Source organism: Panthera tigris, chromosome E2, assembly GCF_018350195.1.
Source record: "Panthera tigris isolate Pti1 chromosome E2, P.tigris_Pti1_mat1.1, whole genome shotgun sequence".
NCBI classification, from domain to species: domain Eukaryota; kingdom Metazoa; phylum Chordata; class Mammalia; order Carnivora; family Felidae; genus Panthera; species Panthera tigris.
In genome coordinates, this window is record NC_056674.1 from 4,862,013 (window position 1) to 4,874,765 (window position 12,753).

General features: G+C 42.7%; 1 protein-coding gene across 1 annotated transcript in view; it reads right to left on the bottom strand.

Annotated features, from left to right (window-relative positions):
* Nucleotides 1-862: 862 nt before the first annotated feature.
* The window catches only part of LOC107180665 (protein ZNF738-like), a 56,587-nt gene continuing 44,696 nt past the window's right edge, over nt 863-12,753 (bottom strand). The window contains exons 2-3 of the mRNA XM_042970002.1: nt 1,468-1,594; nt 863-969 (exon numbers count right to left, since the gene is read on the bottom strand). Of these exons, the coding sequence (XP_042825936.1) occupies nt 863-969; nt 1,468-1,594 (234 nt within the window). The remainder of the gene's footprint in view (nt 970-1,467; nt 1,595-12,753) is intronic.

Here is a 12,753-nt window from a genome sequence, read left to right on the forward strand (position 1 = left end):
ACCCAGGTCATAGAGAACTTTTGATTTAAAAAAATCAGAGATGCATCTCATATACAAGTTTTTAGAAAGTGAAGACAATATGAAAAAGTCACAGGAACTTCCAACTATACAAAATTATAAAATAATGCAATTACTAGGAAATAAAGGTAATGATGGAGACTTTATTATAGGCTGTGGGTTCTAACTTGTAAATGTTCTAGCTCCTTTATGACATTAATATATAGGTAATTACGAAACACATAGATACATTAAATTATTTCACCATTGAGCAGTGGAACACAGAGTGGATTTTTCAAATTTTAATTACTACAAAGACACATAAACTTTTGAGGTGAAATAAAGGATTAGATTTTCTCATTTGAGGGATATGTTCTGTGATCTTATGAAATTACTGAGCCTCAATTTTGTACACTTAAGATTAAATCCTCTGTAACTTTGGAAATCCTAAACCAGAAAACATGAGAGCTCTGTCTCCAGTGTTCTCAAGGCTTCTGCCTCAAACCCCAATGGGCCCACCACTACCCTCACACACTTATCACAAGCAGCAAAACAGAATTTAGAAATGACTTAGCATAGAGTTCCTCAGAAATACAGAGAGATCTTCTAGGGCTCTCACAGCAATGGAGAAGCTCTCAGATTATGGAGGTCCTCACCATGGATATGGTGGACCTTCCCTGGAGCTGAAGGAGACTCTTCGGAGAATCAAAGACATGATGTGTTAGAGAGCAGATGTCCCTCTGTGAGAGGGGAAGACATAAAACTCGGCTTTACAAATGAATTTCCATTCAAGGAGAGCTACCTGAACAACATTGTAAGATCCATCTTCCTCCTTCACATTTGGACCTCACCTGTGTCGTGTGCTTCACTCCCACCTACCTGGGTGTGAGGCTACTGTCTCTTTTCTCTTCACACCCCACAGCTCCTTCTTTTGCTCCAAAACGATGACCAGGTCTGGTTTTGACACAAGACCTGTTTATCAGAACGAAGGAATATAATTATTGCTGGAGTTTCTACCTTTCGACGCGGTAATGTACTCAGCAGACAACAGGGACATGGGAGAATTCTAAAAATTGATTTCCCAAACACTGTTGCACAAGAAAAAGTCCCTTTACAACATGCAGGAGGACTTTCAAACATTCACATCATGGCCTGCCTTCCAAGTGCTACCAATACAATAAGGAGTAAAAGTTGGAGTTTAAGATGTGGGCCATACCGTCTTATGCCACTCAATGTTTAGAATTGCCATTTATCTACAAAAATGATGATGGTACCTTTAAAAGATAGGAGGCCAAAGCTGAAAGGGAAATATCATGAAGATATTTCTCTATGTCTACAAATCCCCATTTCTTTCCCTTGCTACAGGCATCTGAGTCCCAGTCATATAAAGGGGGAGTTTCCAAGAGACTCTTCAAGGGAAGGAACAAAACCTGAGCAGGGTTTGGGAAATCTAGAAGGAGATATCCTCACCCAAGAAGAGGAGGTGTCGATAGGTCTCTAACATCACATCTCTGTACAGTTCCCTCTGACTGTGATTCAGACATCCCCACTCCTCCTGAGAGAATTCGATGGCCACATCCCTGAAGGTCAGCAGTGTCTGCAATAAAAACCACAGTTATGAAGTGGCCATTGGCAGAGTTCATAATGGCACCTAAGAGGCAAGAGGGAGTTAATGTCACCAGCTAGACTCCAAGAGTTGTTCTTCACCGCTTACCTACTTGTACCCACAGACCATACTCCATCATTTTACTTCACCTCTTTTTTCTACCTTGTCTTTTACTTCTGGCAAACACCCTATGGGCACAGTCTCCTGTCATGGAAACAGAAAACATACAACAACATGTAACAACCGCCGTAAGGAAGAGCTTGGGCATGGCAACTTTGCGTGTAACCCCCGACTCATACCTATGCAGATGGACGACTGGGTTAACTCATGGAGTGAGGACAGTTACCTTGACCCCCGTGTAATACCAAAATCTCCACCCAAGGGGGAGCACAAACCTCATTTACATAACACACAGCCTATGTACGGAAGTGTTTTCTTAAGGCACGTGTGCCACCTTATGCCCAGTTCAGAGAAAATGACATGGCTCCACTTCCTAATTGTCCACCCAAATCTTAAATAAAAGGAAGTGATCACGCCCCTCCCTCTTGCTCTGTGCATCTCTCCTTTGGAAGTTATTCCCCCTGATCTGCTTATTGGCTGCAAATCAAGGTTCCTGTCTGTGACAACCTCACGTGCTGCACTTTCTATCTACGACTCTATTATCTTTGAGGATTTTAACACACAAACATGTCAAGTATGTGAATCTTGTTTTCATTTTCTGAAAATATAAAGCATCACCACCTGGTGATGAGACCCTTTTGGTGGCAGAACATCAAGGGGACAGATGACTCTTTCTACTCATAGAAACTCCCACATGTTATCAACTCTAAAGACAGCTGCCTTGCCTTTCCAACTCCTACTAAATTCTCCACTGGCCAACCTCCACTCATCGGTAGGAACTGATTCAGCAGGAAGAAGCTACTGAAGAGGAGACCTTCCATCTTTAACAACCTTAGAGATGTAAGGGTGTAATTCGTTCACGTGGGGAAATGTAGCTCCAATTAAATTTCCTTACACCTTAGAGCCAATGATAGGCACCTGAGACATGCAGGATATGCCCTTCCTCAAGGAATCATAGCTGCTTTCATGCCTCAATGTTTAATTTTTATTAAATACTTGCAACAGGCAGAGTATGACATTCCTTTATCAATGGGCTTCAAGGTAAGTGTAAGGAAAATTAATGGAAGCTACATTTTTTTGGCTTGGTTCTCCTCACCAGAAACTACAAGCAAAGAGAAACCCAGAAGAAAGAAGTTTCCAGCTGAAATGTGATGCTTCTGCACATCACTCAGTAAATCTAAGATCCTTAGCAAAGATAGGGGGGGAAAGATCAACGTCATAGGGGAGAAATCTGGCAGAGTGAACCAGGCCAGTTAAAGAAGTGAACACAAAGTGTAAGGAAACAAATTGCTATCAGTGCCTAAGACACACCAAAGGACACATGATCCCTGGTGTGTTCTGTTGGCCCCCAAACAGTAAATCTGATTGTCAGTCTAATTATGAGAGAATACAGTGGATTTATACAAACTTCAATCACATATACTTTCAGTAAAGGGTGCTTTGAGGCAAATAGGCTTGAGCACCAGATTGTAGAGGAGTCCACAGGGGCCACCTGGCTGAAGAGAGGAAGGCCCAACAGATGACCTGCCTTAAAATATCTATAGGCCCTAACGAACTAACAAATGGGTACTTACAACCAGGCAGCATTATCACATGAGGGCAAATTCCAAAAGTCACCATACAAACTCATCTTCCCCCAGCAAAATCAGCCCCAAGTCACTGCCTCAAGGCAGGAGCCTCTCCTCTGCTGTCCTGCCCACCACTCCCTTGAGGTGTGTTCATAAATCTAATGTCTTATTCTGCCACACGTGAATTATTTTCACCACTCATGCCCTCGGCTTCCACAGGATCATCGACCCGTATTTGGGAGCCCCATCTGAATGGGAGAAACACCACATTTAGATGGCTGTTTCCCTGTCCTGTAATGTCTAGTATATTTTAAACAGAGTATCTTTTCCACATTTTACACCAAGACTGCTCCCCCCACCCCGATTTTTTAACTTTCAAGTTATTCAGGCCTCATATCCATCCTGTGTTTTTTTGCATTTATTATTTGGTACAAAAAGGTCGTTTTATTATAACACAGAGGACCTGTGGGCACCAGGATCCACAGTGGGGTTGTGAAGAGTGATGATGCAGCCAGGGGAGGGAAAGGCAAAAGGGAGGTCTCCAGAAGGATTCCCATATGCTTAAGAGGACTCCTAAGATACTGGGGGGCCTTGTATTTTTCATTTTCTTAATCTTGCTCTACAGACAGGTACTAAATGGGGAACTAAAGGGGAATGGTTCTCCTCGACTGAAATCCCACCACCAGACCCCATCAGCAACAGGAATCTTGGACTCAACCTCTTCCCCTTTGGCTCTGTCCTAAAGGGATTATTTGCAATAGTTGCAGGACTTTACCCCAAAGTGACAAGTGTTGACGTCCTAGTGAAGGCTTGTTTGAGAATACAGAGAAGATTCCTGCTTATAGGGGGGAAGAGTTCTAAAGACCTAACCTTGAGTATCGTTCCTGAGAAGGTTGTAAAGCTTTGGTGAAAACATAAGGCAGAAACACCAAACACAGAGAAACCAACATAGGCGATTTCTAAATGCATGGAATTTTAGGGGGAAAAGATGACACGGCCTCCGACCTGGAACACCAGGCTTACCTGGGAGCTGGGCATTTCTTCTTCTTTCCCCTCGTCCTCTAGCTTTCTTTCTCAGAAGGTATCGGTGGAGAAATCACACATGCATCAGGAGAAAATTCCCTTAAAGGCACCAACAGAACGTCTTCACCAGAGAAGTGCTCACTGGCAGGCGGGACTTTGAAATGCAGAAGGACAAAACTTCCTAGTTTTTTGTGTCAGGAGTTTTTCAGAAATGGAGACTACGTATTTGGTGCCCAATCTCTGAGTTTTCCTTCTATAGTTCCAGTGGCTTCCACTCCCTCAGACACCCACAAATTCTGCTACAGCATAGGAAGAGTGTGCTGCGCAGACCTAATCCTCCCACACTCATGTAGACGAGACACCATTACCTCTCCTTGAGCAAAAGCCACAGTCAAATCTCATAAATTAATGGGAAGCCTTGCCAACTGACTCTGGCCTCAGGTAGAATCACCTGGAGCACTTCATTAAGTCAACACTGTTGTTTCCAACCACAACAATTGACAGAATCTGAGGAGGGGGGCAACAGCAATGGTCGGTTTGAAAATCCACACAGGATCCCTTTGGAAACCATTTTAGGAAGTAAGGAAGGCTATGGTTATTCAGATTTAAACCCATTTCTTCTTCTCTGATCAGTTTCCGGATATTGGAAAAAAGAGAGTGACAAATTTAAGAGCCAAACACACCTTGAGCTCTTTAGCCAACCTTTTCCATGTCATCCTAATTCCCAATGACAGGGCTCCAAAAGCCACAGGCATCTTCCTAGTCCTCCCTGTCAATTGACTTGGAGAAACTACTCTGTTCCTTGGGAATAAACTTGTCTCTGTCCTTATTGACATCTGAGCTACATTCTTAGTATTCCAACCCAATGCTACCAGCAGCCCCTGCCTCAGAGAACTAAAACAATTCAAAGAATATAGGTCTTCAATACATAGCAATGGGTCCCTGTCTATGAACTTTTTCCTTTGTGTCTAGCCTTTTGAACATTACACACCCATTTCTCCTTAGTTTATCTGCCCCAATTCATTCACTGGACTGAGATTTCTTTGGGAAATGTCATGCCAGAATTTCTTTTCCCCAAAAAGTGGGAAAATCTAGAATTTGACAGTAGTAACCACATTTGGAAACAAGAGGAGATAAATGATATTTCAACGTGTTTTCTATGCTCTGTCTGTGATGGCACTTCAGGTGAGGTTAGTGGAACTGATCATTTAGTCCTATTGGATGACCTACCAACCATCTTGTGATGAAAATGTTGAAGTGATATTGGCACGATCCACAGTGCATCATGCATCAAGTTTCACATAGATCCCTCAAAGTCTTTGTCCAGAATTAATCATTACCCTATAAGTAAAGAAACCCGACCGGGCATCAAACACATAATAGTGGATTACAAAACTCAGCCCCTAGATCAATGGTCATGCTCGAGAAATATTTGGCCACTGCTGCAATGAAGGCCAGGACCGGGTACCATGGTAGACTGGGTTGGGGGGGGGGGAGAGCGCAGGGGGTGGAGGAGCTCCTTTGGGGAGGAGGAGGGGTCCTAGGGGGAAGGGGATTCCTGGGAAGGAGAGTCCTGGCAAGGGAAGGGTAGATCAACAGGGAAGTAGTTCCAGTCCCTGTATCACCCCTATTGTACCTGTGAGAAAACCCGAAGGCTGAGGATGGAAGTTTGATTAGGACCCTTGAGCAATAAATAACGTTATCTGTCTGTATCCTGTTGTTCCCAACATTCATGCACTAGTGACATCGATTCCTACTGAAAACCAATTTTTCCCTGAAACTGGCCCATGTAGTCCTTTTAAAAAGAGTCCATTTGATAGGGATAGCCAGTATCTTTTCCTTTACATGGGAGGAAAGGCAATACACCTGGGCAGTAATGCCTCAGGGTTCCACAGAGGGTCCATCCTATAGGTGACAATCTTAAGGCTATATTGGATGATAGTAAGTTTTCTGCAGGCTTTCCTCTGTTATAGTATGCATATAATTTTGTTCTCTGCTCCCCTTCTCAAGATTCTTGGCATGACACCAGCATACACCTGTGAAAGCTTGTGGTTTTTAAAGAGACATCAAGTGTTCAAAGAAAAATTGCAGTTTGCTCAAAACCAGCATGGGTATTTAAGGCACTTGCTGTCAGACAAGGACTAGGTTTCAACGCATCCTGAAAATCAAAAATCTACAACTAAGTACCAATTCTGAGGCTTTCTGGGACTGTTTGGTTTGTGCTGAAATTCTATTCCAAAATTCTCTCTTATAGCTCAAAGTGTATGTGCTTTACCAAAAAAGGACAAACTTAACCCTATCATTTGGAAAGATGGGGATGACATAGTAATTGAGACTTGAATGAAAAGTCTAAATCTATTAAAAAACAAAACAAAACAAAAAAAACTTCTCAAAGTCAACACCCAAAAAAACAAGCAACCCAGTTAAGAAATGGTCAAAAGACATGAATAGACACTTTTTCAAACAAGATATCCAGATGACTAACAGACACATGAAAAGATGCTCAACATCACTCATCATCAGGGAAACACAAATCAAAACACTGATGAGATATCACTTTCTACCTGTCAAATGGGTAAAATTAACAACACAAGAAACCACAGGTATTAGCAAGGATGAAAAGAAGAGGAGCCCTGTTGTACTGTAGGTGGGAATGCAAAGTGGTGCAGCTGCCATTCAGGAGAAAAGTAGATGAGGTTTTAAAATTACTAAAAATGGAATTGGAGGTGCTTGGGTGCTTCAGTTGTGGAGTTTCTAACTTGATTTTGCTCAGGTCTTGATCTCATGGGCATGGGTCAAGCTCCACATGGGGCTCCACAGTGAGTATGGAGCCTCTCTCCCCCTCCACCACTCACACTTGTTCACTCTCTATCGCTCAAATAAATACACGTTAAAAGCAAAGAATAATTTAGTTTCTGTCCATGGTGGCCAAAATAAGATACTTGTATGATTTTACTCTTCCTAAATTTCCTAAGACTTCTTTTGCAGACTCTCACATCCTCTAGACAGGATGATGTTCCTCACACCTCAGATATTTTGTGTTTAGGACTCACTTATGGTTTTCCTGCTATGCATGTGCAAGCTGAGGGGCCAACCTATTGTAGGAGTAGTACCACAAGTAGATCGTCTCCTGAAATAACAGCTACCCCAAGCATCCTTGTCCTAGGGAGCATCTTTGTAACCTTTATACCCAAACTCCCCCATCTCATGAGAAAAATGTAGTGTGTTGTTCTTCCTGTCAGTCATTTATATATTCATGTTTCCAAGAGTGTTATGTTCAATTACATGTCAGTGACGTTGTAAGTAAAATCGTGAATAAAGTAATGTATTCTAGGGATGCCTGTGTGGCCCAAGGTGGTTAAGCCTCTGAGTCTTGATCTTGGCTAAGGTGATTTCACTGTTTGAGGTTCGGCCCCAATCAGGCTGTGCACTGATGATGTGGAGCCTGCTTGGGATTCTGTCTTCCCTTCCCTGTCCCCTCCCCTTCTTGTGCTGGAAGTCTCTCTCTCTCAAAATAAATTAATTAAAATAAACTACGAAAAAATGTAATCTATCTAGCAAAAAATAATAAATTACAGGCATAAAATAAAACCTTTCATAATTATCATATAAGCAGCTCTACAATTATTTTGTTAATGGTTCCGGCAAAAAGGCCAGAGTCTTAGCAGTAATATAAGTTTTTCCTGTAATAATGAAGAAACACTTGAAATTATCTTTGAGTGTGTATCTTTCAATATGATACATTATAGTTTCCCAATTTATCTGCATGTGGAGTTTGAAAACTGTTGCACAAAGACAGTTTAAAGGTTAGAAGGTCCTTCAAGAAACAGGGCTAAGGGAAATTGTTTCTGAATTGTAATGCAACTGACCACAGGTGAAGCTATAGGGAAAGCTAGGTTTTAGGGAATGCTGACATTGCAGATCAAGTGGTGAACATTGTGCCTTGTGTCCTAGGAGAAATGTTGACGTCTTGATAGATGAAATGCTCAAGGAAATCCATTAGCATTTTTTTTCTTTTTTTTTAATTTTTTTTAACATTTATTTATTTTTGAGACAGAGAGAGACAGAGCATGAATGGGAAGGGGCAGAGAGAGAGGGAGACACAGAATCGGAAGCAGGCTCCAGGCTCTGAGCCATCAGCCCAGAGCCTGACGCGGGGCTCGAACTCACGGACCGCGAGATCGTGACCTGAGCCGAAGTCGGACGCTCAACCGACTGAGCCACCCAGGCGCCCCTCCATTAGCATTTTTAAGTGTTTTCAGTCATAAGTGTAATAGTGAACTGCCTGGGAAAGAAGAAAATGCAGGTGGATGTGTCAGCTGATACATATAAAAAGAATGCTGGTAGGTAGTCAATAATGAATAGACATTTCCAGGCTGAAGACCTGAAGTGGATAGGTGTGCTGAAGTTCACTTGGTCCATATTGAGCTTTAATGTCAATGGACTCTTTTGAAAAGAAACAGGTTACAAGGATAGTCTTTGCCAGTCTCGATTTTCTTAAAAATGTTAGTTTATTGATTTTGAGAGAGAGAGAGAATGGGAGACAGAGAGAGAGAGAGCAAGTGAGAACCAGGGAGGGGCAGAGAGAGAGGGACAAAGAGAATCCCAAACAGACTCTGTGCTGTCAGAGCAGAGCCTGATGTGCGGCTTGATCTCACATACCCTGATCTCACAAACAAAACCAAGACATGCTCAACCAACTGAACCACCCAGTCTCATGTCAATTTCTTAGTTCAGCCTGAACAACCAGAAAGGGACAGGAATTCTGACACCCCCAAAAGGGGATAGGACATTCTTGCTCCATGGGAGTTTCAGGAGCCAACCCATTCATCACCCTGCTTTCCATTTCTGAACATCTAGAAGTCAGTCAAGTTTTGAAAAGTAACTATACATAGACTTTGTGAAATGGAAAGAGGACCCAGCAGTGCCTTCAACTGTTGCTATTTTGACCTTGGTCTGTACTTTCTAACTGATTCCATTCTTCTTTCCACGTCAGCATTTAGCTCAGGAAGAAGTCCCAGCAGGCAAAGCATCCCAGGTTGGGAAAGGAAACTACCCCCTCCAGCAACAGGCACTGCCCTGAGCCAGCAAGACCCCACATGCCTCACAGCAGTGCAGTGATTGGCCTGACCTTCCCCACCTTCATGCACCACCACCCTTCATCCTACATTTTCTTTATATAAACCTGGAAGGATTTTCGGCAGGTTGGGGACAGTGTTTGAGGTGTTGGTCACCTCTCTTCTCAGTGTTGGCCTCCGTGAAGAAAATCTTCTTGTTTTATCACCACTCATCCCACTGCTGTTCTTGCCTTCTCTGGGGGACCCACACAGACCGGGTTTGGCCACTTGCCACTGACAAAATCCAAAGGCAGAGAGATGAGAGGTGGTGAAACACGAGAGGTAGTTATTTCAGGGAGGCTGACACTGCAAAGATGGCTGAATAATGTCTCAAAGACTGTCTCCAAAGTGCTGGATACACTTCCAGGTGTATGGAAGGGAAAAGGGGAGAGGTGGGTGGAGGGGCAAAAGGAGTCAGGACCTGCAGGTAGACAGTGAAGTCTGCCATTGTCTAGGGTAGGGTCTTTCTGGCTCAGGGTAGTCCTTGAGGCTTGAGGGGTAATTCCAGTTCCCCTGAGGGATACTTTGTCCTCAGGGTCTTCCTCCTGAGCCAGGAGACAAGCTGGAAGGAACCCAGTGAGCAAGTTTGAGGTCAAAATTGAGGCAGCAAAAGTCCTCTGTCTTGCCCTTGGATTTGGACAGCCATGAGTGGCAGAACTGGGTCTGTCTGGGGTCACTGGAACCAGGTGCTCCTGTACCCTTGGGTCCTGCTTACAAAGTCATTACTACCATCTATCCAATAAACATGTCCCTCATCTCCCATTGTTAATATGTGTGTGTGTATGCGTGTGTCTTGAGAACACTTCTGATAGCCTCTCTTAGCAAATCTCAAGGGTACAACACACTAGTATTAAGCACACTCACCGAGGTGTAAACATTCACTGCTCACACATCTTGCATTAGTAGTGCTTTTTGCCACTTGACCAACATGTAAACATTTCCCCCATCCTCAGCCCCTGGCAACAAACTTGCTAATCTTTAATAATATTGCCATTTTTAAGATTTGCGTGTATGTGATTTCATACAGTATATATTTTTCTGTATGTGGTTTATTTAACTTAACAAAGTATCCTCTAGCAACCTCTAAGTTGCTGTCAATGGAAAAATGTCCTTTTCTGAGGCTGATACATATGCCAAGAATAAATTAGGTGAAGGACATCTACTAGGAAGGAGTTAATAGCAGAGATGAACATTTAATTTTTATTTATTGTAAAGTTTATTGATTTATTTTGAGAGAGAGAGAGACAGAGAACGAGCAGGATTGGAGCAGATAGGGAGACAGAGGATCTGAAGTAGGCCCTGTGCTGACAGCAGAGAGCCCGATGTGGGGCTCAAACTAACCAGCTGCTAGTTCATGACCTAAGCCAAGGAGGGACACTTAACTGACTGAAACATTCAGGTGCCCCCAGCGATGAACCATTTATAAAATGTTATCTGCGTGGCAGTGCAAACATGTTTGATAAACATTTGCTCTTTCCTTTTTCATTGAATGTAAATGTAGTTCCTCCTTCTTGAGATGTAAAGCCGTACCCCCTTCTCCTTCATTCCAAATGGCATATAAGCCTCGATTGCCTGTCTTTGAGCCTAACATCTTTGAGGTTCCCATAATCAAGAAATTATTTTTTTTTCTCTCTTCTGAACTTGCCTGATGTCAGTTTAATCATTAGACTGACCAAAGAATAGAGAACAGATGAAGGAAAATGTTTTCTTCTCATACACATTCATTCTATTGTTGAAAACTGACCTCTGTTCTTCAGAGCTAAAATATAATGTGAAGACAGAGTTTGGAAAAAGATGTGAGTCAGGAGTTGAGCTCAAACTGGATGTGTATAAGCTCTTTCTCTGAGAAGACATTACTTTTGTATAGTTTCTGTTTTCATCACAGGAGGCTGTCCCCATAGGGTGTTTTGCCCGAAGTAAAAGATAAGGTGGAATGAAGAGATTATATGTGGGACTATGGTCAGTGGGTACAAGCAGGTAAACAGTGAAGGTCAGGTCTTGGTGTCTAGCTGGTGACATTAACTCCCTGTTTCATCTTGGGTACCATTATGAATGCAGCCTATGGCCACTTGGTAACTGTCATTTTTATTGCAGGGACTGTTGACCTTCAGGGATGTGGCTATAGAATTCTCTCAGGAGGAGTGGGATGCCTGAACCAGTCAGGGGGGAACTGTACAAGGATGTGATGTTAGAGACCTATGGACACCTCCTCTTCTTGGGTGAGGATAACTCCTTCCAGACTTCCCAAACCACACTCAGGGTTTTGTTCCTTCCTTTGAAGACTGTCTCTTGGAAGCTTCCTCTTTGCATGACTGAGATTCAGATCCCTGCAGTAAGGGAAAGTAGGGGTTTGTAGATGTAGAGAAAAATCTTCACGATGTTTCCTTCTCAGCTGTAGATTCCCCTTCTTTAATGTAAGATCATAATTTCTGTAGTTTACTGGTAATTGTAACCATTGACTGGCGTAAAATGGTATTGCCCACTTAATCTCCATTTGCTACTCATTACTGTAGTGGTAGTACTTGGAAGTGGAGGCCAAGATCTGAACACTGCAAATCCCTCCTGCATGTTATAAAGGGGTTGTTTGGCAACAGCTTTTGGGAAATCATTTTCTAGAATTCTACAATGTCCTCTCTTCTCTACTGAGTACAATACTGGGTTGAAAGGTAGAATTTTCAGCAATACTTAGATTCCTTTTTTTCTGATAATCAGGTCTATTGTTTCAAAAACAGACCTGGTCATTTTTTTTTTTTTTTTTTTTTTTGGAACGACAGAGGGAGCTCTGGGATGTCAAGAGAAAGGAGACAGTAGCCTCACACCCAGGTAGGTGGGAATGAATGAAGCAAATGACAGAGGTGAGGTCCAAATAGGAAGTAGAAAGATAGACCTTAAAATGTGGTTCAAGTAGGCTCCTTGAATGGAAATTAGTTTGAGAAGCCTAGTTTTATGTCTCTCCCTCTCACAGTGGGACATCTGTTTTCTAACAAATCATGCTCTTACATTCTCTAAGGATTCTCCTTCAGCCCACTGGTGGTCCATCACATCCACAGTGAGGGCCACAATACCCTGAAAACTTCTCCATCGCTTTGAGGGCCCTGGGGAATTTTCTGTACTTCTGAAGAACTCTATGCTAAGATATTTCCAATTTCTCTGCCTCCTGTGAGAAGTGTCTCAGGGTAGTGGTGGGCATACTGGGGGGAGCGGGGGTTGGGGTCCAAATCCCAGAAACACTGGAGACAAGTATCACATGATTTCTGTTTTATGCTTTCCAATGTTACTGAGGCTTTAATCTTAATTGTACCAAATTGGGATTCAGTAATTT